The sequence below is a fragment of the Phodopus roborovskii genome, unplaced genomic scaffold, assembly GCF_943737965.1.
Source record: "Phodopus roborovskii unplaced genomic scaffold, PHOROB, whole genome shotgun sequence".
NCBI classification, from domain to species: domain Eukaryota; kingdom Metazoa; phylum Chordata; class Mammalia; order Rodentia; family Cricetidae; genus Phodopus; species Phodopus roborovskii.
Window position 1 is genome coordinate 1,651,260 of NW_026125648.1, and position 25,711 is coordinate 1,676,970.

A 25,711-nucleotide genomic window follows, 5' to 3' on the forward strand; every position below is an offset into this window, starting at 1 on the left:
AAACACATTGTTTATGGGTGAGCTCATGGACCCAGTCTGATACCTGGGAAACCAGCATAGTACTGACCCAGATTCCCTGAATGTGGGTGTTAGTTAGGAGGACTGGGCAGTCTGTGGGGCCTCTGGTAGTGGATCAGTATTTATCCCTAGTATACGAATAGACTTTGAGAGCCCATTCCACATAGAGGGATACTCTCTCAGCCTAAATAAATGTGGGAGGGAGGGCCTGGGCCCTGCTCCAAATGATATGACAGACTTTGAAGATCCCCCATGAAAGGCCTCACTCTCCCTGGAGGGCAGAAAAGGGATGAGGTGGGGGTTGGTAAGGGGCGGGGGAGGAGGGGAGGGAACTGAGATTGACATGGAAAACAAGCTTGATTCTAAATTGAATAAATAAAATACATTGTTTATATCTATCAACACATTTACTATTTGCAGCAACTTCTATTTTTTCCTAATTTTCAAATATAGCCCTAATGCTGCTAGAAAGATATGGGAACAGAGCTACTAAATTTTAGAAGTCTTAGGAGTGGAGTAATGGCTTTTTCTTCCAGAGGAACCCTAATTCAGTTCTCAGCACCTACGTTGGGTGGTTTACAATCATCTGTAACTCCAGTTCTGGAGGATCAGCTACCCTCTACAGGCACACACACCACACACACACACACACACACACACACACACACACACACACACACGTCATGCATTCTTGTACACATGTGTCATACAATCTTACAAAAATGTATGCACATAAATAAAAAAAAGTATACTTTTAAAATATTTTTAAAAACCATGGCTCTTGCAGTATATTGGTGGTAGTATTGGATCACCTAATTTCTAGTATAAGAGCTGGAGAGATGGCTAAGAGGTTAAGAACATGTCTTCCTCTTCTAGAGAATCCATGTTTGATTCCCAGTGCTCATATCATGTGACTCACAACCACCTGTAACTCTAGCTACAGGGGACAGGCACATATATATATATATGCATATATATATATATATATGCATATATATATATGCATATATATATGCCTGCACATGCTTGCTCTCATATGCATGCATGCGTGCACACAAACACATACTCTTCAAAATAAATAAAAGAGAGATTAATCCCCCTAAAGTTCCATTTCTAGTACCTTAATAATATGTTCTGTATGACTATTGACTTCTGGCTGGTAGGCAGTACTATCTACTGATAGAAGAATATGAACATCAGTTAAATGATGAACAAAACAAAATAAAGTGCTAGGAAAAGACATGTTTAGCCAGGTAGTCAATGGAGGTAGAAAAACCTTGTAATATGTATCAGTGGACAATTTAATAATACCATGTGTGAGAGAAGGTGGGTGGGATTAATTCTGATGTTGCCATATTTCAGAACCATTTTTAGTTGGCCAAAGAAGTATTTATGATTGTACAGGTTAGTTTGACTCAGAAGCAGTTATCTCTGGTAGTTGAATGCTTGAAGGTTTTATGTCAGATAGGGAAATAACAAATATCCTGATGCAAGACTCATTCCATCCTTGAAATTCTCATGGAGGACAGCTAAGTAAGCGTTATGGAAGAGGTGAAGTATATGTCTGTCAAGTAATTGTTCACCTTGCTAAAGTGTTGCAGACTTTCTCTCCATCTTATTCAGTCTCTGCAGGACATGACTGCATGTAGGTATCTGTCTACACTCAACACAGGATCTACTCTCATGCTTACACCTGAGGATGGATGGTTGTAAAGTTCAAGCAGAGATGTAGGTCTGAAATAATGCCAGTGCTGTGTCTGTTAGTATAATACTAGATGCTGTAACAACTATGTTCCCAAATATTTAATGCCTTTTCATACTGGGAGGTTAAACTCAACAAAGCATGTATATCGTCACTCTGGACTTTCAAAGCTTTGTTTTCTGAGACAGGTTCTCATTGTGTAGCTATAGCTGGCGTGGAACTTGCTATGTAGTCAGAGTAGCCTTGAACTCACAGAGATCTGCCTCCCTTGTCTTCTGAGTGCTGATATTAAAAGTTTATGCCATCATAACTGGGGCATTTAATCTCTTTTTTATTTAATTTTTCCCCATTTTGTATACCAACCCCAATTCCCTCTCCCTCACCTTCTTCCCTACCCCCCACCTCCTGCACTTCCCATCCCAACCACTCCTCATAGGGGGTAAAGCCTTCCTTGAGGAGTCAATAATGTCTGGTGTACCAAGTACCAAGTTGGGGCAGGACCAAGTCCCTCCCCCTGTATAAAGGCTGAGCAAGGTATCCCACCACAGGGAATGTGCTCCAAAAAGTCAGTTGCTTAATTTCTTAAACACTAAATAAATTTAATTATCACTCAATAACAAAAGATGAATACTCTTATTCGGCAGGTGACCCTCCACTATGGTGGTTCAGAAACCCAGGATATAACCATCTTAAGGCTTACTATATCTTATGTCCTTATAAAAACATATTTATAGACATAATTGGAAAAATAATAAGCAATAGTTTATTTGCCTTTCTAAAGTCTTAACTTAGAAATGGAACATATCACTTGTCTTTTATTCCATTGATGACATTTCATTCATATTGCTATAGTTAGCTTCAGTAGAGGCTAGGGAATGTGAGTTAGGTTATTTTCCTAATCAGTTTTAATTAGTTTTTAAAATACAGTTCCAGAGTCCAGTCGTTTCAGTTGTTTGGTTCATAGAGAATGAAATCTTAGAAGAAGGTGCTTAATTTGCTATACATAAGTGAGTTTTCATGTCTTCTTTAATTGGTTTAGGTTGAAGTGGACTAATACTTGTCATTGGTGTCAGGCGTTTATGCTTAGTAAGCAAAAAAGATAGTCAATTCCCATAAGGATTAACTTAATTTTGGCTCAGACCATCTTGTTGAAGGTCTTATAGTATAATGCATATCAGTAAATGGACTGCCATCTTCTCTATACTCCATATGATAATCCTTGACTTCTTTCTTTCCCTTCTCATTTCATGACATTCATACATCTAAGACCTAGTCTGTTTCTAGTCATTCGATGTTGCTACCATTCCAAGCCTGTGTGTACATGAGTTGTACTTACTATATTCACAGGATTGGTTTCAGGAACCTTCAGATACAAAATTCCATGAATACTTGAGTCTCTTACATAAAATGTAACAATACTTTTCATTCAAACAATGTACACCCTCCCATATACTTTGCATTGTGCCTCGATTATTTGTAATGTCCATTATAATGTAAATTCTGTGTGCATAATTGCTGTATTGTTTTGGGAGTAACAGGAAAAAACTCTGTACATGTTTAGTATAAATGCAATGTTCCAAGTAATTTGATTTATAATTAGTTTAATGTGCAGATGTAGAGCTCAAACTCAAGCAATATGTGTTTATGTATATTTCTGTGTAAATATGTTTGCATAGTACTGTTCTATAATTAATACATGTAATGGCCAAGTAATCTACAATTTTCTTCATGATATCTGACTTCTCTGATATTTATCTTATTTTTATGAATTGTGTATCACAATGCTAATGATATGGTCTAAATCCAACTTCCTTAATTTCTATGACATCACTGCTAAGGATTTATTTATTTATTTAATGTAGATTGTTCTTTATTTTTCCATCCTTTAAGCACTGGTGTGCTTTTCTTTTTTCTCTTTCTTCTACATGCTTTCCTTAGGCAACCTCATGTACACTTTGATTTTATCTACCCTTTACACATTTAAAGTTCCCAGTCACAGTTCAGGCCTGTTTCCTGAAATCTAAACCCCACTCTAAGGCATTTTCAACCAGCTGGGCTGTGGGGGCACATACTTTTAATTCCAACACTCAGGAGGCAGAGGCAGGTTAATCTCTGAGTTTGAGGCCAGCCTGGTCTACAGAGCTAGTTCTGGGACAACAGAGTTACACAGAGAAACCCTGTCTCAAAAAGAAAAAAAAAAAAAACAATTAAAAAAGAAAAGTTTCAACTTGAAATTCCTGGGTGTCTTATGTCAGTGTGAATTTATTAGCTTTCTCCACAGTGAAGTTTGATTTCTTGTTTACCTTGGTAGAGTGTCTAAAACCTGAGCCTAACATAGATATTGTTGTTCAAATTATACAACAGAAGAAGCAAATAGAGGAGAAGTAAAAGATAAATAAGCATTTGATCTCAGCTATACACGGGCTATGCTATGATCTCATATTTAGCAGTGGTTCTCAACCTATGGGTTGCTACCCCTTTGGCAAACCTCTATCTCTGAAAATATTCACATTACTATTCAACAGTATCAAAATTATAGTTATGAAGTAGCAATGAAAATAAGTTTCTGGTTGGGGGCCACCACAACATGAGGAATTACATTGAAGGGTCGCAGTATTAGGAAAGATGAGAACCACTGGCATAGAGGAAATGCTGAAACATCAGCAAACTACATGATCTCATCTTGAGGCTAACACACGTGCTTTCCCCACTGAATCGTTTTGGAGGTCAATGGGTGGGACCTAGTCTCTTAGTAAGTTGGATCTGGGTCATAGGACAGTTTTCTTGATATGAGGGCGACTGTAAATTATCAGCTACCAATGTATAGCAGCTAGCTGGAGGATGAACAATAAAGAGTACACAAGAAGTTGGTGGAAGAACACCCAAAACCTGCCACTACACCTTCCTCAAATTGTCTGTATTGGTGTATAGCACCACTGTCTTTTCGGGAACCCAACTAGGAATCTGAGAATGATTATGGGGGATACTTTTCTCCCTCTTTTATTTATTTAATGGAATATTAATAGAGTGTAGTTATTTAATTCCATTCCAGGGCTTTCCATAAAATTATATGACACAAGACAATGAAATTATGATATTCCTACCATGACTTGTGACTCCTGTCTATTTTTCTACCTTGATATTTCACATTCTCCTTATTGCATAGTACCCTGGGAAAACTAAGCCTGTTGTAGGTTTCTCAACTCAGAAGTATTCTGCCTCTCCATCATGTCAACTGGGCAATTCTTGTATGTTCTTCAGTACAGTCTAGTTATCAGTTGTTTGGAAACTTCCTTTGATACAAGCCTCCCCTGCTGCCTGTCTGGATGAGATGTTTAACCTCTGAGCTCACTCGACATCTCATGGTCTTTTAAAACACATTACATGATGAAATATACTCTTCAGATCATTTTCCCATCAATCTCCACTGAGTGTGAGCTCTTTTGGGACAAGTGACTGAATTGTATTTATTTTTTCTCATATGATCATATTATTATTTTCTCATATCCCAAGTAAATATATAAATTATATTTATTTTCTCATTCTTTCTTTCAGTTTTGTCCAGTTTGTATAAAAACAGTAGCCTTCATTTTGGTGTCGTGCAGTCCTTCTTCTTGTACCTTTTGTGTAGTACAGTCAACAGTCACTGAAAGAAGACTGTGATTGTTCTCCATCTGTCTTCTTTGCAGATGAAAGACCTGCGGCATGAGAATGTCAACCCTTTACTGGGCTTCTTCTGTGATTCAGGGATGTTTGCCATTGTGACAGAGTTTTGTTCTCGAAGGAGCCTAGAAGACATACTGACTAATGATGATGTAAAACTCGATTGGATGTTCAAATCATCACTACTGCTCGACCTCATCAAGGTGACTGGCAAGACTAAGGGAGTCTTGGATTTTCCTTACAGATTTAAAATTTACAAAGATTTTGAGTGTCGTCTTCGTTCTAGTATTTTTTTAGGTTAGAAATTTAAGATTTGGAGATGCTTTCTTTCCTGTGGGCTATTGTGATCCTCTACCTTGTCTCCCAAGTCCTGACCCTCTATGCTTTCACCTCCCTTTTATCCATACGCAATACAGACATCGATACAGAACGTATTTGCCCATGCTCTCTCTCAATCTGAGGGCCACATTGCCTTCTCTTCTTCTGTTTGCCATCAAGTCTTCTTCTGCCTTTAGTCATAACCCACTTCTCTGGATATAGGGAAGGACTCATGTCCAGAACCTTTCACACTATTTAGAACCTGCTGCCGGCTTTCATTTTCTAAAAGGTGTACAGTCTAGAACTAGATGATGAGACTTTGCATATGTAAGTGTGGATGTGGGACTTTACCACTGGAACACATGTGTGCAATGATTATATAAGGCAGCACTTCCATGGTATGTGCCCTGGACTACTACAATGGAAATTTATGGAAGCACCCATGGATGAGCTTCTATAGAGCACTCTATGAGAAGACATAAAGCTCTGTGTATGTGTATCTTAATGGAGTTGGTCTGAGTACTTGTTGAGCTATGTACACATTAATCACATCCTTGAGTTTTGTATGATGACTTAAACATTTTCCAGGAGGTATGAAAGGGGAAGTCATCATTTCTTTCTCACCTTGTAAAATGGCCATGATTAACCTTCTCCACACCCACAGAGGCTCAGAGAGGCTACATGAGATAGTCTTCATTTTGTAATATCTAGCACACGTAGTAGGTTCTTAATATGTATTCATTTTAATATGTATTTATTAAGTGACAGAGCTGATAATAGAATGCTGTGATGGCAGTGCTGTCAAAGTAATACAAATGCAAATCTCCCAGTTCCCATTCTACTGCTATTGCTAGTCATAGTGTAAGCAACACCCAGCTAGTTAAGGGAGAGGTCTCTTAAATGACATCTCCTTCAGGCCCAGGTTGATGGTGAGTGATATTCAAGCACCAGCTATCCTGGGGAAAAGCATGCTCACTGTAGACTTGGCTGGAACTACTGATGACTGTAGCCTTCCTGAGAGCACAAAATGGAAAACATGAGACCACACAGCGGTCTCAGGCTGCAAAGAGGAGCTAGTTCACTAAAAGGACAGTTGGCATCAACAATTCTGAGATGACTGCACTAAAATACAGGTATATTTCTGTGCCAAGTGATTAAACTCATCTGATAGAGAGTTCTTGTCCATCACATTTGAATGCCATGTAAAGGCTCTCAAGCAATCCCTCTGATCATAAATGCCTAACATTCTTCTCCATCTAGCTAGTCTTATCTTTAAAAATAGTGTATTAAATTAAAATCAAGTGCTTCAAATCTATGTGGGAAAATATTGACATTTATCTAACTCTTTTCCTTTTATCACCTCTACTGTAAGTTAGGTACTGCTAAAAATTTGGAAACTAGCCTTGAAATTCATTTTATATTTGTTTCCATATATTAAAACCAATTGTATTTGTTTATAATACACATGCTATCACATAACTTGGCAACTCACTATTTTATACTTAGTATTTGGTTTATAGTTATATCACTATAAGTACATACATATCAACCTTATTCTTTGTAAGTATTACAGAATATTCAAGGATAAGAATGTATGATAAATTTAGCTACTCCCTTATTGATATTTACTTTATTTCTAATTACATACTATATGAAAATCAAGGCTGCAGTAAATATTTTTCTTCTTTATTTGTGTACATATATGCAAGTATACTTTTTTTCTGAAGTTGAACTATACTTATGCAAAAATTTTGTAGCTTTGGTTAAATTGCCAACCCTCAAAGCCATGCCTGTTTCTGATAATAATGAATTGAAAGTTGCATGAGATCTGTTGAGGCAAATCAGACTCTCCCAGTCCCTGGCAATTACACGCATATGGATCCATCTTGTGTTCAAAATGTCAATAGATCTCCCAGTAGCACACAATTCTCAATAAACACAAGATATGGTTCTTAATCAAATAAGAGAAAAAGGTTGAATTGTGGATCATAATCACCCAAACCATTAACAATCACAGAAGGTGGCTCTAAAAGCATAAGCCAGTTAAATGAGTGCCTGAATAAATTTTGTGGTATCATCTGCAGGGCATGAAATACTTACACCACCGAGAATTTATTCACGGAAGGCTAAAGTCTCGGAATTGTGTGGTAGATGGACGTTTTGTACTAAAAGTGACAGATTATGGCTTTAATGATATCTTAGAAATGTTGAGCCTCTCTGAAGAGGAACCTTCTGAAGAAGGTAAGCAATGAATTGTACCCTCTGATGCACACAAGGTAACTTCAAGGTTCAAGTGAAACTATGCATTGAATTAAATCCTTAGGGTGATTTCAACTCCTCACTTTTGTTGAAAATCCAGCCTCATTTCCAAGCCAAGGGACTTGAATGAAGTCTGCACGTTGTAACCTCAGCCCAGCCTTTCCTTCCAAACAAAGCCATTGCAATAACGTTCAGTCCCTGCTGAGGCAGGATTAGGCTGTATTGTTTAGACACCCCAGCAGTCCCTGGAGAATCTTGCTGAGTGCTAGGCACACAGTAGGCACTCAATAAATACTTGTCAGACTGAATGGAGAGTAATTTAGAAGTTGGACCCCCACAAAGTATATTGTAGAATGGGATGTCACTAGAGCATATCAGCACTGTGTCTTTCAGAGAGAAAAAGGCAAGGAGGCAGCCCCCTGCAAATGAGTGCCCTATGGGTTGTGTGGGATGGCTTCAGACAGAGCGACAGACTTGTACGCCAGAGTGCTTGTGACATCCATTTTGTGCTTTTGTCTTCTGCCTAGTGCACAAGTGGCAGCACTAAGGAATGCCTGACAGAATCATAACTCACCAGAACTAAAAGAGAAATCTAAGGTGTGGGAGAACAGACAATCCCCCAAAGACAGGAGACTAGAAAATGGTGGCCTTAGAAGTTTTAAAATTGCTGACTTCACTACATGGGAGGCAAGAACAATAAAAGACAGAGAGCCACGTGCCCAGATAGAGATGAACAGCCAGTCACTGAGGGCATCATATCTGCACTTCCCGAAATGTGTGCAACACTAAACTGTAGGACTCCATCTATCCAACTCTCCCATTGACAGATGAGAGAACAGAGGCTTGTGACTTGCTCAAACCCTACAGTGACTTCACAGCAATTCAGTTCATGTCTTCACCCAGTCATCAGAGCCCAGTTTTCTCTTTCTTGTTCCATTCATGTTTTGGAGGAGTTGAAAATCTTGCAAAATCATTGTGACAGCTGTGATATTTCCCCTCTCCAGCTTCCTCTCCCTTTCCCTGTCCCTGACATAGCTGTGTGGTAATTACTTGTCTAATTCTAGTTTGAATGCCTAGTTTGCCATTTGCCTTGCTTTACAATAGGGTGTTGGGATAATAGCTGCAGAGATGGCAGGCACTTAACATTCTATAAAAATTAGACATGGAGAAAGGGTAAAACACAATACTTCCCCAGAGTTCCATTTAATTCACAGACTGGCAAAACTTTCAACCTTAGGGACGTCTGGGCTTAAAGTGGGGAAAGGATTTCTGCAATCTGTCTGTAGCTGTGCCTGTGTGGGTGCACATGCGTCTGTGGGTGTGTGCGAATGGGCATGGATTGTGTGTTCTCTCTGTCCGTATCTTTGTTTCTCACTCTTACGTTATGCCACTATCCAAATTGTTGTCTATTCTTCACATACTGCAGCCAGAGGGAACTTTCTAGATTAATAAATCTGATTTTGTTATTAGGTGTCCCTCACTGAATGACTTCCCATTGCCTTTAAGGTAAATTTGAAATTCTTTTATAGGGCTGGCATGAGTCTTACTTTGTCTGTGCTTAACCATTCCTCTTCTATGTCTTTGCTCTGGCTCTGATGAACTCAATCAGGTTGCTTATGTATGTCAAGCTCTCTCTTTCAGCCCTTTCACATATGCTATGCTTTCTGCCTGGGACACTCTTTCTTTACCATTGTCGTAAACTTTTATCTGAGCATTGTTCAGTTCTCTTAATTTAGGACTCAGCTTCCCATGAGCCCTTATGCCTAGCAAATTTGCTTTCTTCAAGAACTTTAAGGTCTCCAAATTTATTGTGGATTTGCACTTTTTAAATATTTACCTACTCAGTTATCTATTCTCTGCACCCAAATTATAACCTTCCTGCAGATAAGAACCAAATTTGAGTCCCTCAGTAACTTAACAGTGTCTGGAAGAATGTTTGTTACATTAATGAATGAATGACAAAAACAAGAAATGACAGAGCTGATTTCCTATCTTAAACGATGAGGCTTACTTTTTAAATGCAAGATCATCATGGTTCTTCAAAGTTGACTTTATCCAGACAACAAATTCACAGTCAGTAGTGGCTGCAGCCAATACAAAAGAAGCCAAAGTAATTTTTTCGTTCTTTCCTGATAGTGCATGTCTAATGGCAGCTTGTGGTTCTCTGCTTCTGGGGTGGACATGAGGAAGTGGGGATGGGTTGGAAGACGGGGATGAGTGGTTCATTACTGTTCACTCTCGACGGTAGTGTAATCCAGATACAAGCTCATTTTAGCCATTAGCAGCATACACGTCAGTGCTCTCTGAAAGTACTATTTCGTAATGATTATATTTAATAACTGAGCTTTTTACCAGACAGTTTGCTTGTTTCCCCTTCTCCTGCTTTTAAATGTGCAGGGAGAGAATGTCAGGAACAAGTGCCATTTTTGTTTTTGCTTTCAAAAATCCACTCTGGCTCTTCCTCCTCAGCGTCCCTTGCTTGAATTCAGTCCCACATTCAGGGAAGACATTCCTGTGACTAAAGGACCATTCAGTCATTGCAGTTTTTTGTTTGTTTGTTTGTTTTTTGTAAATATGTCTTCCTAGGGAGGAAAGAGCAAACCACCACCATGAGTGAACCTCTACTGTGAGTGTACCAGAGACTGCCATAGAAGTGGATGTTGGGTGGGAAGTCAGAGGTGCCTGTTCCTGGGAACAGATACTTGAAAGGCAAAGTGAGAAGATGGGTAGGCGAAGAAGATGGCGTCTAGAAGTTCCTTTTCCGGCCTCTTTATCATGGTTGTCTAAGATTAAGGCTGCAGTTCTCTTTCTTGGATTTTTACTAACAAAACAAATAGTTTCTGTCTTCTTCTATTCACCTTCTTGCGTCATAGGAATTTGTCTCCTAGGCTCCCTTCCTAATACCTCTACATTGAACGTGGTGATGAAAAAATTAGCTATCACCAGCCCTAAACCCTGGCCCTCGCTTCTCCACCCCTTAGCAGGCATTCTCCAGCTTTCCATTGTGGGCATCACGGTGTTCCTTCTAACTCCTCCTTCACGAAGGGCCAGGGAAGAGGTGCCTGGCCCTTTCAGGTCCTTTTCGATGGTAGCCGCTCCTCCTGCGCTCTGCCACCACTCAGGTCCCTTTCACCTCAGTGCCAGCTCTTGCTGCATGAACTTCCTAGCTGACCGCTCTGACTCCAGCCTTTTCCCTTCCATCCAGCTTGTGCGGGTTGCCAGATTAATCTTTCCAAACAGGGTTTTCATCAAATCCCTGTTCAGCTCCAGCACCCCTACCGCCTTTTGTATTCACTCCAAATGCCTTCATTTGGCTCTCAGGGCCTCTCACCTTCTGCCCTCATTCTTCTGGCCACCCTCCCTCCCCCACTCCGCCAGCCCCATTTCTCCTTTCTCATTATTCCTTACCAGCGCCCTTGTCAGCCCTTCACTAATCTGCTTACCGCCTCCCCACCACCTGCAATTTGCTCCTTTCTGCCTCTTGTTCTGTAGCACATACCGTTCTTTCTCCCCACAAATCCCTCACCTCGCAGCTTCAGAGGCGGCCACCCTTGACCCTCTTAATGAGCACATTTGAGATTTCACTTTTCCAGGAAGCCTTCCTGGATTAATTTAGCCAGCTCGGACATTTGTTACTTTAAACCTGATGAAATTACACATGTTCAACCATTTTTTTTCCCAACTCACAGAAAAGATGATTTCTATAGCTATAGCTCAACAACAACCAAAACCCCACCCCCTTTTGACTTCCTTCTTTATGTTATAAAAGTCAATTTCTTTATATGCTAAGGTGCCTGCTACAAAATGTTCCAATATGCTGACTGCTTTGAAAGCAGAGATAAACGCCTACCCAGTATAGAGTCTGAAGTTCAGCAGAGCACAGCCATCCCTCAAATTTGGTTTTGGTAGATTCACTTCCTTGAACTATACAGTCATCTCATCACTAGCCCTCTTGTATTGCACTAAGGGATGCACATGGCTGTCTTGTCCTCTGCTCGGTAAACTCTTCTTGGGAGAATGAAGGTTTGACTTACGTTTGACAACATTTTTTTTTCCTACACAGCACAGTGCCTGGTACATAGTAGACACTCAATAAATATTTGCAGAACTAGGTAAGTGGCTGCTGTACCTTTTTGCTCTGCAAGGAATGCAGGAGGCCTGAGGATGTTCTAATCCTTTTAGAGAAGACCTGGAGAAATCAAGTTGTGAATCCCTGAGCCCCAGCACAATCAAATGACCAGACACATATAGTTCTTAGTGAGCAGTAAATCCATGGCAACCAGTCTGGCACTGTTCTTGCCTTTCCATGGAAACCTGCCAACTGCTACTTGCAGGCTCAAGAGAGCGCAAAAGCAAGCACCAGATAGTGCCTACACTTCTGTCTTGACCTTCCCCACACCTCTATACCGTGTCTTGCTGAGTGGTTCTGGGGGAGTGGAGAGAGTAGTAAGTTTTCTTTCTGTGTGTGTAATCCTTTAGATTAATAGATCCAGACCCTGAGGGGCACTCGTATTCCAGTCTTTCTAATAAAAATATAAAGCAGTTAATAAAACAGCACCCTCAGAGCCCTTTAGGGCATTGCATATGTCAGTTAATCCTCCTTGCATTTATTAGATACTTCTTTCTTTGCAGAGCTGCTGTGGACGGCCCCTGAACTGTTAAGAGCCCCTAGGGGCATCAGGTTAGGTTCATTTGCAGGAGACGTCTATAGCTTTGCCATCATCATGCAAGAAGTGATGGTCCGGGGTGCTCCTTTCTGCATGATGGATCTGCCTGCCAAAGGTAAGCAGGAAGTGAGAAAAGGGTACTAAGGGCCCACTGTGTCCCATATCAGCAGGTCACAGTTTGCCAGAAGAATGTGCTAACAGCCTGCTAGCCTGCAAAGACTACAGTTTTTCTGGAAGTCTAAATTTACTTCAAAGTCAGCATTCCACATCACACCTCTGTTTAAAACCTTCCAACTTTTCTTCATCTCTTTAAATGAAGCCAAAGCTCCTCATGGGACATAATGGCCCATCATATTCCATCCAATTCCTGCTTGTCACTTCTAGTATTCAAGTGCCTTGAGAGTATATGGTCTCCTCCACCTCTCTTTGCCTTTGCACATGCCATTCATAATATCTGGAATTTTCTCACCTTCTTCATCCAACCCTTTCCACCAACTTTGGAAATTCTCCTTTGACTTGTTCAGTGGGTACCAGGGATCCTTTTGTTCTTACCTGTATCTCTCTGTACATGCTAAAGCATTTGTAATAATTGCCATTGCTTATCTCCCTGGACTGTGAAATCCTCAAGTGAATAAGCCATGCTGGGTCTCAGAAGAGAATAGACCAAGTCAACTACATATGTTCCGACAAAAAGTAGACTTCCTGGAGCAGTCATTGCCCAAGGGGTTCATTTCCACAGAATCCATGGTGCTGACAGCTCCATTACAGGCTGTTCTCTGTTAAAGGAGCAGGAGCTGTGCTGTCCCAGGAGCTGAGAGGAACGAGAAGAGCAGAACTCCTTCCATGGAGGCTAGCGTTATGCATCAGAATATGCAGCAGTACTACTGAAGTGTTGCAGTCCATGCAGAGGTAGAAAAGGCAGTCAAAGTTTGCAGAGGTTAAAAGCTGAGGGTGGTGGTAGAAAGGAAGACCGGATGAGTAGTGAGGCCAAAGAGATAGTCAGGAACCTGTTAAATAGCTTGAACTTTATTCTGTTGGAAATAGGGTAACTGAGGGCATTTTGAACAAGAAAATGACATGACCAGGTACATTTTTTTTAGAATGGTTTGGAGAAGTTAGGGCTAGAAGCAGAAAAAGTAGTTTGAGGCCTAGTATGAGTTGATGAGGACATTGAGAGCTATGGGTTTTCTCCCTTTATAAAGAGTTTTCTGCTTTTGGAAAAAGACTCAGTTTGAATAAACTAAGCCTTTGGCCACGAAAGACTTTTGCCTCTACATAGGGATCCAATTACTTTGTTGTTGAGACCTGAGACATTTGGAAGCAGAGCAGTATAATAGATGGGGATGGCTTGGGTACTGACATGACTACCCGTGTAACTTCTGGCAAGTTACTTACTCTGTGTATTTCAGTTTTACCACCTACAGAAAGAATAAGAGTGCTTACCTCATCTACTTGTGCTGAGCACCCAATGGAACAACACATACCAAGTACTCATTTGATAGTTTGGCATATAACAAATTTTCCACTCCAAGTGACAGTCATTGATCAGCAGCTATGAGAGTTGTAGTAAGACCTCAAATTGTTCCTTGTTGTTCTTAATTCCCTTTGTTTAGTGATTATCCCAGGACCCAATGCATGGACCTTGGCTGGGCATAGGCTCATAAAAAAGGCTCAATGTCTTTGTTGTGGTAATTGTGAGGGGACTTGGGGACAGGTGAAGGGTGCAGCTACCTTATTGGAATTGGCATCAGATAAGCTGCATCCATAACCTAGCAGAAGCAGGATAACATGGTGACTCAATTGTACTAAGAGTCCAATTGACCAGTGTCTCACTCCCTTCCCCAAAGGCCTTTTCTGGGATGTAGTCATCATTAAAGCTATCCAGGGCAAATTAAAGAAAGGGTCCTTTCATGTTTTCTCCTGACAAATCTCTTTCATGGTTGAAATTCAGCTCTCTGCTGAGTCCTGGCTCATTTTTTCCTGATTCACAAACTTTTGTCTTTTTGTGCCTTGTCAGAAATCATAGACAGACTTCAAAAGCCTCCCCCTGTATACAGACCTGTGGTTTCTCCTGAGTATGCCCCTCCAGAATGTCTACAGCTGATGAAGCAGTGCTGGGCTGAGGCTGCAGAACAACGGCCAACTTTTGATGAGATATTTAACCAGGTAAATCTATTAATATTATCATTGCCCAGTAGTTTGCCTCCCTGAGACTAAATTCATTGACTCCTTATATTGTAAGGGGCCCCTTACAAAGCAAAAGGACATTCTTTAAAAAGCAGTCTAGGGCTGGCTTTGAGGTCCTTAAGCTTGGAAAAGCACCAGCACATCCTCTATGAGTTCAGGGGTTGCTTCTGATGCTCTTCTGTGCATGAATGTCTTTATGAGCCATCCATAATCTGCTCTGAGCAACTTTTCAATGATGGAATTAAGCCACTAGTCATTTGAAAGAATTAGTATCGGAATTGTTGGAAGACAAGTATGGCACATGTGGTACCTCTCACACAGCTATGTTTGTTTGAGAGTTTTTAGGGAACTCTGTCGAGTACTGTATTTAAGTGATACCGGTTGTTTATGTAGGGTGAGAAAAAAATATATCTTGTTTGAAAGGGTGTTCATGTGGAACATAAAAGTAGAATTCTTAGGTTTCCTGAGAACTATTGGAGGGATAGGTTCATGGAAAGTGGTAACTTCTCTCCCTGAGATATTGCATTTCTAAAGACGATGCTTTGCCTAGAACAGGGGCTAGGAAGAGGGTGGAGGAAAAGACAGAGTTTCTCTGTTTGCGCATGCAGACTAAGCCTTGTTGACCTGCATGATACAGAAATTGTGGGTGCTCTCCATGAGTGCTGTGTCAGCTCTGGAGAAGAGGCTTTTGAACCTGGCTAGAGTCCAGCCTGAACTGCTTTATGACTGGCAGGTATCTGAGGCGGAAAAGAGAAAGACTTGGACTGAAAGCCTGAGAGGGCCTTGCTTTTGAAATCATCCATGTCCTCCAGCTAACAATACTTCCATTAGTCTGGCTGGAGCTCTTGAGGACACTCAAACAGGTGTTCAATGGTATGGAAAAAGCAAAGGACCATAAAGGTCACATTTCTAAAAACTTACTGTGAGGCAGGAGGAAAAACCATTTGTCCTTGTGTTGATGCTAAGGATGTTATTTCAGAAGGCAGGAGAGAAGTTACTAATAGATAGGAGGAGTGCCCATCATGGGGATTTCAAACAAAACATGACTGAGGCTACCCTCACTTAAAATGCTTTACTGGAAGTTTAGTCTGTGCAATGACAAGAGTAGTCTTTTCATTCCCTGTAGAAACTTAAATGCAAAGAAGTGAATGAACGTCTCTAAGTGAGGCTACAGGGATATCCCAGAAGATTTGAACTGGCTTATTAGGATCTCGGTGGACATATAGATGTGGACAGATTTCAGAAGGAGCCTCCTATTGGCTGCTTTAGGGCAAGGAGTGCTATATGGAGCATGTGTGGCCAAGCTAGGCAGAGACTTCAAAATCTACACAGCAAAGCTACTACCAATCTTTTCTGGTTATGAATATGATGACTGTAACAGCATGGAGTGAGTTAGCCATTCATGATTGTCGTCCTTGTGTTGGTAAGCTCTTTGCAGATGGACAAAGTTCAAAGAGGGTTTATTGAATATCTATATCGAGCAGCTACCTCTTAGGAATCAGGGAACTCCAGGGGTCAAAACTAGCCAAACTTCTACATGACCCTGACTGATATGAAAAGCAGGTACTAGATGGACCCATTTAGTGTTGGACTGCCTGATAAGAAGTAAAGGGAAATTTTTACCATGTTATAGTTTGAACATTCTATGTAGTCAAGAATGTCTTTGACAACACTGTATCATTTGAGGATAAGGGTGATTTTGTAGGTTGATAACTTGAATGCTAAAACATCAGTTCCCACCCTTGTTGTCCCTCCTGTGTTACTCACTATTAACCTGGGTGCTAGACCAAACCCTGTTTCCTTGAAAATTGATACTATTGTTAAAGCATTTTATAACTGGAGGATCTTGCTCTGAACCTCTGTGTTCAGACTGGAAAGAACCAGAAGAATGGAGCGGGGGTGGGGGGTGTTTTTTTGGGGCTAGGAAAGTGCTCTGTGAATGGAACAGGGAGACCTTTCCTGTTTCTATCTGGGCTCATGTCTCCTAATGTGGTACCTCAGAGGAAAAGATTTGTGATGAGGCCTGCTCCATTGTGACCGAGTTTGGGATTCAAGCAGTCATAGGCCATTCTTTCTCTTTTACTTTCAGTTTAAAACTTTCAATAAAGGGAAAAAGACTAATATTATTGATTCTATGCTTCGGATGTTGGAGCAGTATTCTAGCAACTTGGAAGATTTGATTCGGGAACGGACTGAAGAACTGGAAATTGAAAAACAGAAAACGGAAAAGCTTCTAACACAGATGTTGCCTCCGTATGTGTGAACACCCAAGGAGTATGAATCATTATAATAGTGTGTTCCATTTCAAAAAAGAAGAAAAAAGTTACCTTTCAACTAACTGTTCCCCCTGCCCCCCTGTCCTTCACCCACTCAATTTCCAGTGGTTTTGACCCACACTTTCAAATCAAAGTAGAATTGGAAAGCAAGGAACCAGAACATACATCCTAATTCCCTACTTCTTATGGAGCATAATGACCATTTCATTATGCTTTGGGGGCTTGGTTTTTCTGTATGTTACTTCATAACAGGCCAACTTAACAACAAAACAAACAAACAAGAAACAAAAGCAAATGGCAGGAGCTCTTTGAGCTCCTATACGTAAGAAGCAGGCCTGTGTTTCCAGGGGACTTACTCCCTTATGTGTTGCTAGAATTTCCATTTTCCCCCACCCCAAGTAACGTGGTCTTCAAGGAGATCATTGCTAAAACTAGTCTTGAGAACATTCCTCCAAAGAGAGAGGGTGAAGTAGAAGCCCTGGGAATTGCAGAAACACCATGGAGACAGACAAGATCTGTCTTTTCATTGTTATATTCCAGCACCTGGCCCAGCGCCTGTCACACTGGTTGTGCACAATATACAGTTGTTGAACAAGTGAGCTCATTAATGCTTTACCGAAGTGAAGCTCTTCCTCATCATTTACCTGACAGTGATTTTTAGAGAAGTTGTCTTTAGTGTGGCACAGAAGGAGGCTGATCTTTTCTTAGGAATAGCTATGTTTGCTTTGCAGATCAGTTGCTGAATCCCTCAAAAAGGGCTGCACAGTTGAACCTGAGGGATTTGACTTGGTCACCTTGTACTTCAGTGACATTGTGGGCTTCACCACCATCTCAGCCATGAGTGAACCCATTGAAGTGGTGGATCTTCTGAATGACCTGTACACACTTTTTGATGCCATTATTGGTAGTCATGATGTCTACAAGGTATGCTAATTTTTATATGAGATTTATGTGTATTGAAGGATGCAATTTTAAAAATGTTGTCTATTAGAAATGAAAATTAAGATAACACATCACTCCATTGGTATTCTGTTGGGGTTGAAGGCCAAGAAGAATAAGTCTCCAACAAGGAATAAATTGCCAGAAACATTACTTTTGAGATTTGTTTTAGAATTATGACTCAGAAGAGGTTAATTTGGGGAGACCTATTGTAGCTCATTAGATGCGTCTTCACAATGTAGAAAGTATTGTGCTGGGTAATGAAAAGATATGGAAATAGAGATGATTTTTTCATAGTTGATGGCTGCTCCAGAGTACACTACATAACATTTATGATTATATAATACATGCTATGAAAATTTGATCTTTTCCTTAGGTATTATTTTTATACAATAATGAACATAGCATTACACCAGAGTACACTTACAAATGCAACTTTTGGGATTGATACTGGCTAACCCAAAGTATATCCATTCATCTAAGGTTTGAGGAAGTATTAACTCACCATTTCCCATCCTCCCAGCTTAGTTCCACTCTTTTTTAAAAATCAGAGGTTTAAGAATATGAGGAGACATTAGATAAATCCTTTCAATCTTGTTGACACTATGCTTTCACACTATTATTTTTACATGGTATATTGTCTCTAGGTAGACAAATGACAAAAATTCTTATAGTTCTATAAAGACATTTCTATGTTGCTTGTAACATGAACACTTGTAATATTGGAGGGAAAAGATGTTTCATGTATCCCAAAGTTTAGATAACTCATGTCTCAGGAACCAAGGAAGAACTGGAGAATTGAGTAGCTTCATTTGTTGGGTCCTTCACAGTAGCCTCAAATGGTCCAGCTCTCAAATCACACACCGGGCAGTGTGTTTATCTCAGATTAGACAGATAGAGACCTTTAAGATCTAAACTATGGCATCTAAATAGGGTTCAGAAATAGACATCATACTTGTCAATCAGCAAGAACTGCAAACCAATCAAGAAATGCACATGGAAACCACTGTGGAGGAAAAAAAAATCTATGGAATCAGACTACCTGTCTTAACTTGTTGAACTCAAGAAGCCTGAAGAGAAAAACAAATCACTGAAAGCTAATTCAGTTGAAACTAAAATCAAAGATGATTCAGCATGGGCAGTAACACAGCCACTAGTTTAATCAATCCAGCTGATTCTGCTCAGACAATCATTGGGGTCCTGGGGATGATGCCATTAGCTATTTTGGTACGTCTTGCTGCAGTACAGAGTTAGTGGTTTGTTTTTAAGAGGGAACAGGGCTGTCTGAATCCAAAAATGGAACCTAAAATTTCAAGCCTGTTTATTAAAAACAACACAGTGCAAAGGAAATAGAAATTGAACCACAGTGAGTCACCAAACCTGTGTGTATTTTCATTTTCCTTACCTATAAAACTGGAATCACCTCCCCTGGAACTTGATAATCTAAAATGGATGTGAGAAGTCTACTACAGAAGTTGGTGATTTGTTTCCTTTCACTTCTTCCACTGCCTTATTTCAACCAGATCCTTTTCTATGCCTTTGCATCTCTTGAAATGTCCTTTGACTGATGCATCCCACAATTCCTCATAGCCATCTACACATGAGAACTCACCCATGCCAGGCTTTGTTCTCCTAATGTCCTCGTCTATACCATTGGGGTTTCTGGGGTAACAACTTATCACAGTTAAATGGTCAACTACCATTCTCTGATAATGGCCAGCGCTAACTCACAGCACCCAAATACATTTGCATTGAAACCCCACTTCTCTTTAGTCTGTCATGACTAATTGATAGCAGAAATTTTCACTCCAAATCATACTAATGCTGAGAGATTGAAGGGAAGCACATTGAAGTAAAAGTCTCATGGGGGCAAATGTCTATTTAGAAAGTCATTATATGAGTCCTGTTGCTGAATCTTAAACTTCATTTTATGGAAATGAATAATAACCATAGTCTTAAGACTGGCTTCAAGACATGCTTTTTGTTGTTGTTACTGGTGGTGGTGATGATGATGATAGTGGTGGTGATAGCTTACATTTAATATATGTTAACACCCACCTGCTCAGTTTTAAGTGCTTTGATGCACATTAAGTTATTTAGTTCTAAAAATCCTATGAGGTAGGCGTCAGCATTATCATATTTTAAAGATGAGGACACTGGGTGGAGCAAAGAGGAATTAAGTGACTTCCCCCTTAATTGTAAGTCGTGAGTCTGACTTTCTATCCAGGGCAGTATGTCTCCAGAATTTCATTGATTTTTTTTTTTTTTTTTTTTTAGCTGTAATAAAACACCTAGTAGGCCATCCTGACTGGCACACTCATAGAGGTCCTTCCAGTTTGCTTGGGACTTGAATTTGCCTGAAAACCTCCCATGTGCGAGTTATCTAAAAGAGTGAGCACACTCTGTGTGGAAAATGAGGAACAGACTCGTGTTAATTTTCAAGTGTCTTTTTTTTAAAAAATTTATTAATTAATCTCTGGTTCCTGAAGAATCATCATAGGTCAGAATTATTGCTCCTCAAGGATATAGCAATAGGAAAGGAGGAGGTAATTGATGGGGAAAGACCTAGTTTTCATGCCCAAAAGGTTTGTGACATTGATTGTCATATTAGCATGAGAAATCAGGAACTAACTCTTCGTGTCCTTTTTTCTCTTTCCCTGTACGTCCCCAAGGCTGCTTATTTATCTAAAATTAGTTAGAGAAAGCCTTTCTCTCTGACAGCATCTGTGGTACATTTCCCCCAAGTAATTTGCCAGGGACACATCTTAGGGATGTACCACTTTCCCTTCCTATAGAAATTTCTCGAAGCTTGATATTTTCCTAGAGCCATGCAGTAGCCTTTGAAGAAGCTATTCTTACTTCAGAACTTCTGGTTGTGAGGACTGTGCATCAGTATTTTAATAAATCTCCTTAAATGATTCTGGTGTACACCCAGGCCTGTGAATTATGGAAAGCCCCACGATGCCTTCCTCACTTTACATATTTGACCTCCATCATATCCTGAAACCGTGTGTGCCTGTGTGCGTACGTGCGTGCGTGGGGGGGGGTAATATGAAGAGATTACATGTTTGTTAATCTTACTTTTTATAATTCCCAGGTAGAGACCATTGGAGATGCCTACATGGTGGCCTCAGGCCTCCCAAAGAGGAATGGCAGTAGGCATGCTGCTGAGATTGCCAACATGTCCCTGGATATTTTGAGCTCTGTGGGCACCTTTAAGATGCGACACATGCCAGAAGTGCCAGTCCGAATTCGAATAGGCCTGCACTCAGGTAATGGAAGCTAGTGAAAGAAAGAGAAACCATTTCCATGTGCCTCCTAGAAGACTTAGAAGAGGAAGAAGAATATGTAGATGTCCTCTGATTCTGGACTGCTGGAATACCCTGGTGTCCAGCAATGCTTCCTTTCCTTCTGCCTAGCCAGTTTTCCTTCTTTTTTCCACCTATACCACTGCAGTGGCTAGCAGCCTCTGTTTGACAGCCTACTCTTCTCATTTTGTGTCACCTTGTCTTCATTTACTATGCTACAAGATCTCCAGGTATTTGTGATGGGTAGGATAATGTAACCAATTAATCAAAAGCATTTTCCTCCTGGGCGCATCCTGCATCCCCTTTCAAATAAATGACCCCAATATTTTTCCACGTAACTACTACATATATGCTGGTGACTGTAGACAATTCATTTATCTATTTTATAAACACATATTTAGAACTTAAAATATAATTACAACACTTCCCTTTAACACTACAGCTCCAGGACAATTTTTTTCCCCTTAAGCTTTACCTATGTGTGTCAGGCTTCCTGATGACATTTCTACCTGAGTGTTTCACTTTGTCTTCAGGTTCAAAATGTCTAAAACTGAATTATTTTCTTCCCATACAAATGTCCTTCTCTCCTGAGTTTTTATATTTTATTTTGTGTTCTTGCCAATGACCTGATTATCATCTTAGAAGTCATCCTGGTTCCCTCTCTCCCTCTGACCTTCAATACTCAACCAACTACTAGTTGTTTTATTTTATTGTGTATGCGCTTATGCCACAGTGCTTGTGTGAAAGTCAGAGGACAGTTTACAGTACTTGGTTCTCTCCTTTTATCATGGTGGTTTTGGAACTCAAACTCAGATTGTCAAACTTGTTGACAAGTGCCTTTATCTTTTGAACCATCTCACCAGCCCCAACTGCTAGTTTTTAAGCGTTTTGTACTTTTAAACATTTCGCAAGATTGTATCATTTTAACAATCACTACTCAAGCCCAGACCATCATCATCTCCTTCCTGGGTCAATCATTGTAATAGCATCATTTTGTTTCCATGCTTGCCTCTCTATTCATCCTTCCCCAAACTATCAGCATACTGCATGTTGTCTTGGCTGTAATTGTTAGACTTTAAGCTCTTTGGCAGCAGGAACCATACATACTTTATTCATAATTTTTGCATTGAATATAGCAGCTGTTCACTTTCTCCAAAGAAAATACCTCTGCTCTCATTTGTGCTCCAATGTCATGGCTGAAACCTCCTAAGCATACCTCAGTTTGGGTGGTTCCTAATTATTTCAAATATAATGTATTTAAATTTTCAAACTGTCTTTTCCAATGAGTGAGCACAAACTTAGAGTCTCATGCCAATTTAGTCATGGTTATCAATAAGACAGCCAACAAGTCTGTTGGTTCTCTTTCATAATGTCTGTCTTTTAGGTCCTCACTTTGGCTGACTACCTTCCACCATTACTTTATTTCCAATGTCTTCTGCTTCCACAGTTTTTCTATAGGGTTATCCACTCCCCCTTCAATGCATCCAATACACTGACCAGAGGGGGAAAAAAAGGTCAAGAATATTCTTCATACAATCTTTGCTCAAGGGTCTCTAGTGGGCTAAGGACAATTTTGTGCAACTAAGTTTACCCAAAATATCTATAGTCTCTCCCCAGATACCTGAACTTGTACAATGCTTTCTCTAAGAACTTCTCAGAAGTCTATGTATGCTGAAATCACAACCACAAACCTTTGAGTTATGTCTCTTTTACCTGTAACTGAATCCCATTCACCTTCCAAGAGTCTGGAAAAACGTTGCTCACAGAAAGCTTCTTCCTTATAACTCCTCATTTTCTAAACCACTCCAGTTCCTCTGTCTGTACAGTTTGTTAAGCTTCAGCTATGTTGTTTGCTTGCCTCCTGCTTGGTAGTCTCTTCTTTTCATCCAGATGTGAATATCGTGTGTAATTTAGACCATATATTATTTCTTTCTGATTCCCATAATGCCTTCCATGGTACCCAAGTAGATGCTACTGAAAAGAAAGAAATGAATTCAAATGAAAAAAATATATAGTTTTAGTTCTGGTTTGCTCTTATTTACAGCAGAAAAAAAACCTTTGGAAACAAAACAGTGCTTTTAACTCAGGAAACATACAATGCTGAAAAATTTAAATATAGAAAAAGCAAAAACCAGCAAGGTAAGGATGAAGGACTTTCAATAGACTGTTGTGCTCATTTTTCTGTCTGCCTGGTGAAGTGGGTTTTTTCCTCCAGTTCTCTTGAACATGTAACATGCCCATAATAGTGGAGGAACAAAAATTCCTGCAAGGACAAATGGGAAATAATTTTAGATTATCTCTACACACTGTTGTTCCACACTCCTACTACAGATAATGGAAAGTCAGCTCTACTTGTTTACACATTTTCTGACTTTCTGAACAATAATTCTCTTTGAAGACACAGTTGAGATATACTCTTCCAACCTTAAGACACAAAAGGCAGTCACATTTTTCCCTTGCAACAAACCACTTTTCTGGTTTGATTTTGATGTTCATTTGTCATTGTAGACAGATATCAACATTTTGAGTAGAACTGTTGCTAGAGTAGAGATATAAATCCAAAAGGTTGTCATTTCTGTAGCATGGTAAATTTGTTTTCTTGTAGATCAGAGTTCATTATTCAACCATCAGTCTTCCTTTACATTTCAAGATCCATTTGATGGCCACTTTGGTTCTTCTACAAAGCCACCCCCTCCCTGACTCCATGTCTCTTCTAGTAGCACTGAGTACATACCTGTTGATTCCAGCTCCACTCTCCTGTTGTCCAATAGGACCTGTTGTTGCTGGAGTGGTGGGCCTCACCATGCCCAGATACTGCTTGTTTGGAGACACTGTGAATACAGCTTCTCGAATGGAATCAACAGGGCTACGTGAGTATCTGTACATTGATGCAGTGGGGCCATCTTATGTTTGGGAAAGTGATTCTTCAAGTGGTGGGAAAGAAAACGAGGAACTCAGTGTTTCAATGTTTTAAAGAAAAGGGGAAGATAATTCAAAACGATTAAGATTTATCACACATTCTTGGTCTCTAATAGCAAACCAGTAGGGGGTGATGTTGGACTGAACATGTCCCTGCTTTGTTCTAGAAGTAAAGCTGTAGTTAAGTGACACAGAAGCAGCCAGTCAATTTGATCAAAACAACTTAAAAAAGTCTTTTGGGCAAAAGAAAGAATTGGCCGGCTTGGAAGGTGTGAAGGAGTCATGTAGAGAAAAGAACTAGGTAAGAGACTGACATTTGCAGTTCTCAACTAGTTTGTGAAGACACATGAGCCAGCTGCCTCCCAGCTGGCTGCTGCTGGCTGCTGCTCTAGTCTGATTTTTGAACTAGTTAGGACCCCAGGAGTTCCTGGCCTTATCAAATAAGCCCGTAGAACTTAGCTAGGTATAATCCTTCAATCTAAGGAGCTTGGAATTCCAAAATAATTAATTTCAACTTGCCTGCACATAAAACCTTTACCTCCTTCAAAATGGTCATAGTAGCAAAGATTGTACTCCTTCCTTCCTTTGCAAGTGAAACTGTGCAAACGATTCTGCCATTGTTGGTTGTGGAAAAGATGTTTTATCAATCTCTTCTCGGTTATTCATTGCCTTTAGTAAGGTATGGTCAGTACCACAATTACCTTTTTATGAAGCAAAAAAAAAGTGCTATTTTAAGGAAAACATAGAATGGCATCAATCCCTATATACAGTTTTCATGGATTTTTTTTTAAGTGAAAGAAAGAAATCATTTAAATCAACAACAGCCCTGGCCCTGGCAACTACTAGGCAATGCAAGCTTTTTCTCAACTTCAGCAACATACTTAAACTAGTCCCCGATGATTTGGTGGCCTGTAACACAGCAGGTGGTGCCCTGTGTGACCCTTCTGTCCATCAATCATGTACAGAAACAGCTTTGTACAACAGGTTCAGTCTTAGCCTATCTAGCGGTACAGCCGTGATTAAGAGGCAGCACAGAACTTAGAAAGCATTAGCAAAATAAATTTCCTGGCATCTGGGAAAGTCTTTAAAACCCCACCGATGTGGCAGAAGCTATGGAAATAGTCATCCAAGAACCACTGTGTGAATATGACTTTGCATATGACTTTGCACTTGAAGTACAATCCAAGATGGAATAACTGCAATGCAGATTTGGCATAATGTGTAGGACTGATGTAAACTCGTAGAAGACTGAAGTCATATTCTGCTATGCACTAGGGGAAACTCCACACATTTCACTTTGGAAATAGAGAGCTGAGAGCAAAAATTGAATTCTGAGATTTAGGTAGCATCTTGTTTAGTCATCAGGCAAAAGAGAAAATGGATGCACTGACTCATCCACAATAAGGGTTTGGTAAGCCCTGGCTTTGCAAGGAAGGCATTGTGTGGGTTACAAAG

General features: G+C 40.1%; 1 protein-coding gene across 1 annotated transcript in view; it reads left to right on the forward strand.

Annotated features, from left to right (window-relative positions):
* The window catches only part of Gucy2f (guanylate cyclase 2F, retinal), an 84,049-nt gene that overhangs the window by 48,957 nt on the left and 9,381 nt on the right, over nt 1–25,711 (forward strand). The window contains exons 8-15 of the mRNA XM_051178003.1: nt 5,410–5,586; nt 7,786–7,942; nt 12,593–12,742; nt 14,645–14,793; nt 16,904–17,067; nt 17,822–18,014; nt 21,127–21,301; nt 24,109–24,207. Of these exons, the coding sequence (XP_051033960.1) occupies nt 5,410–5,586; nt 7,786–7,942; nt 12,593–12,742; nt 14,645–14,793; nt 16,904–17,067; nt 17,822–18,014; nt 21,127–21,301; nt 24,109–24,207 (1,264 nt within the window). The remainder of the gene's footprint in view (nt 1–5,409; nt 5,587–7,785; nt 7,943–12,592; nt 12,743–14,644; nt 14,794–16,903; nt 17,068–17,821; nt 18,015–21,126; nt 21,302–24,108; nt 24,208–25,711) is intronic.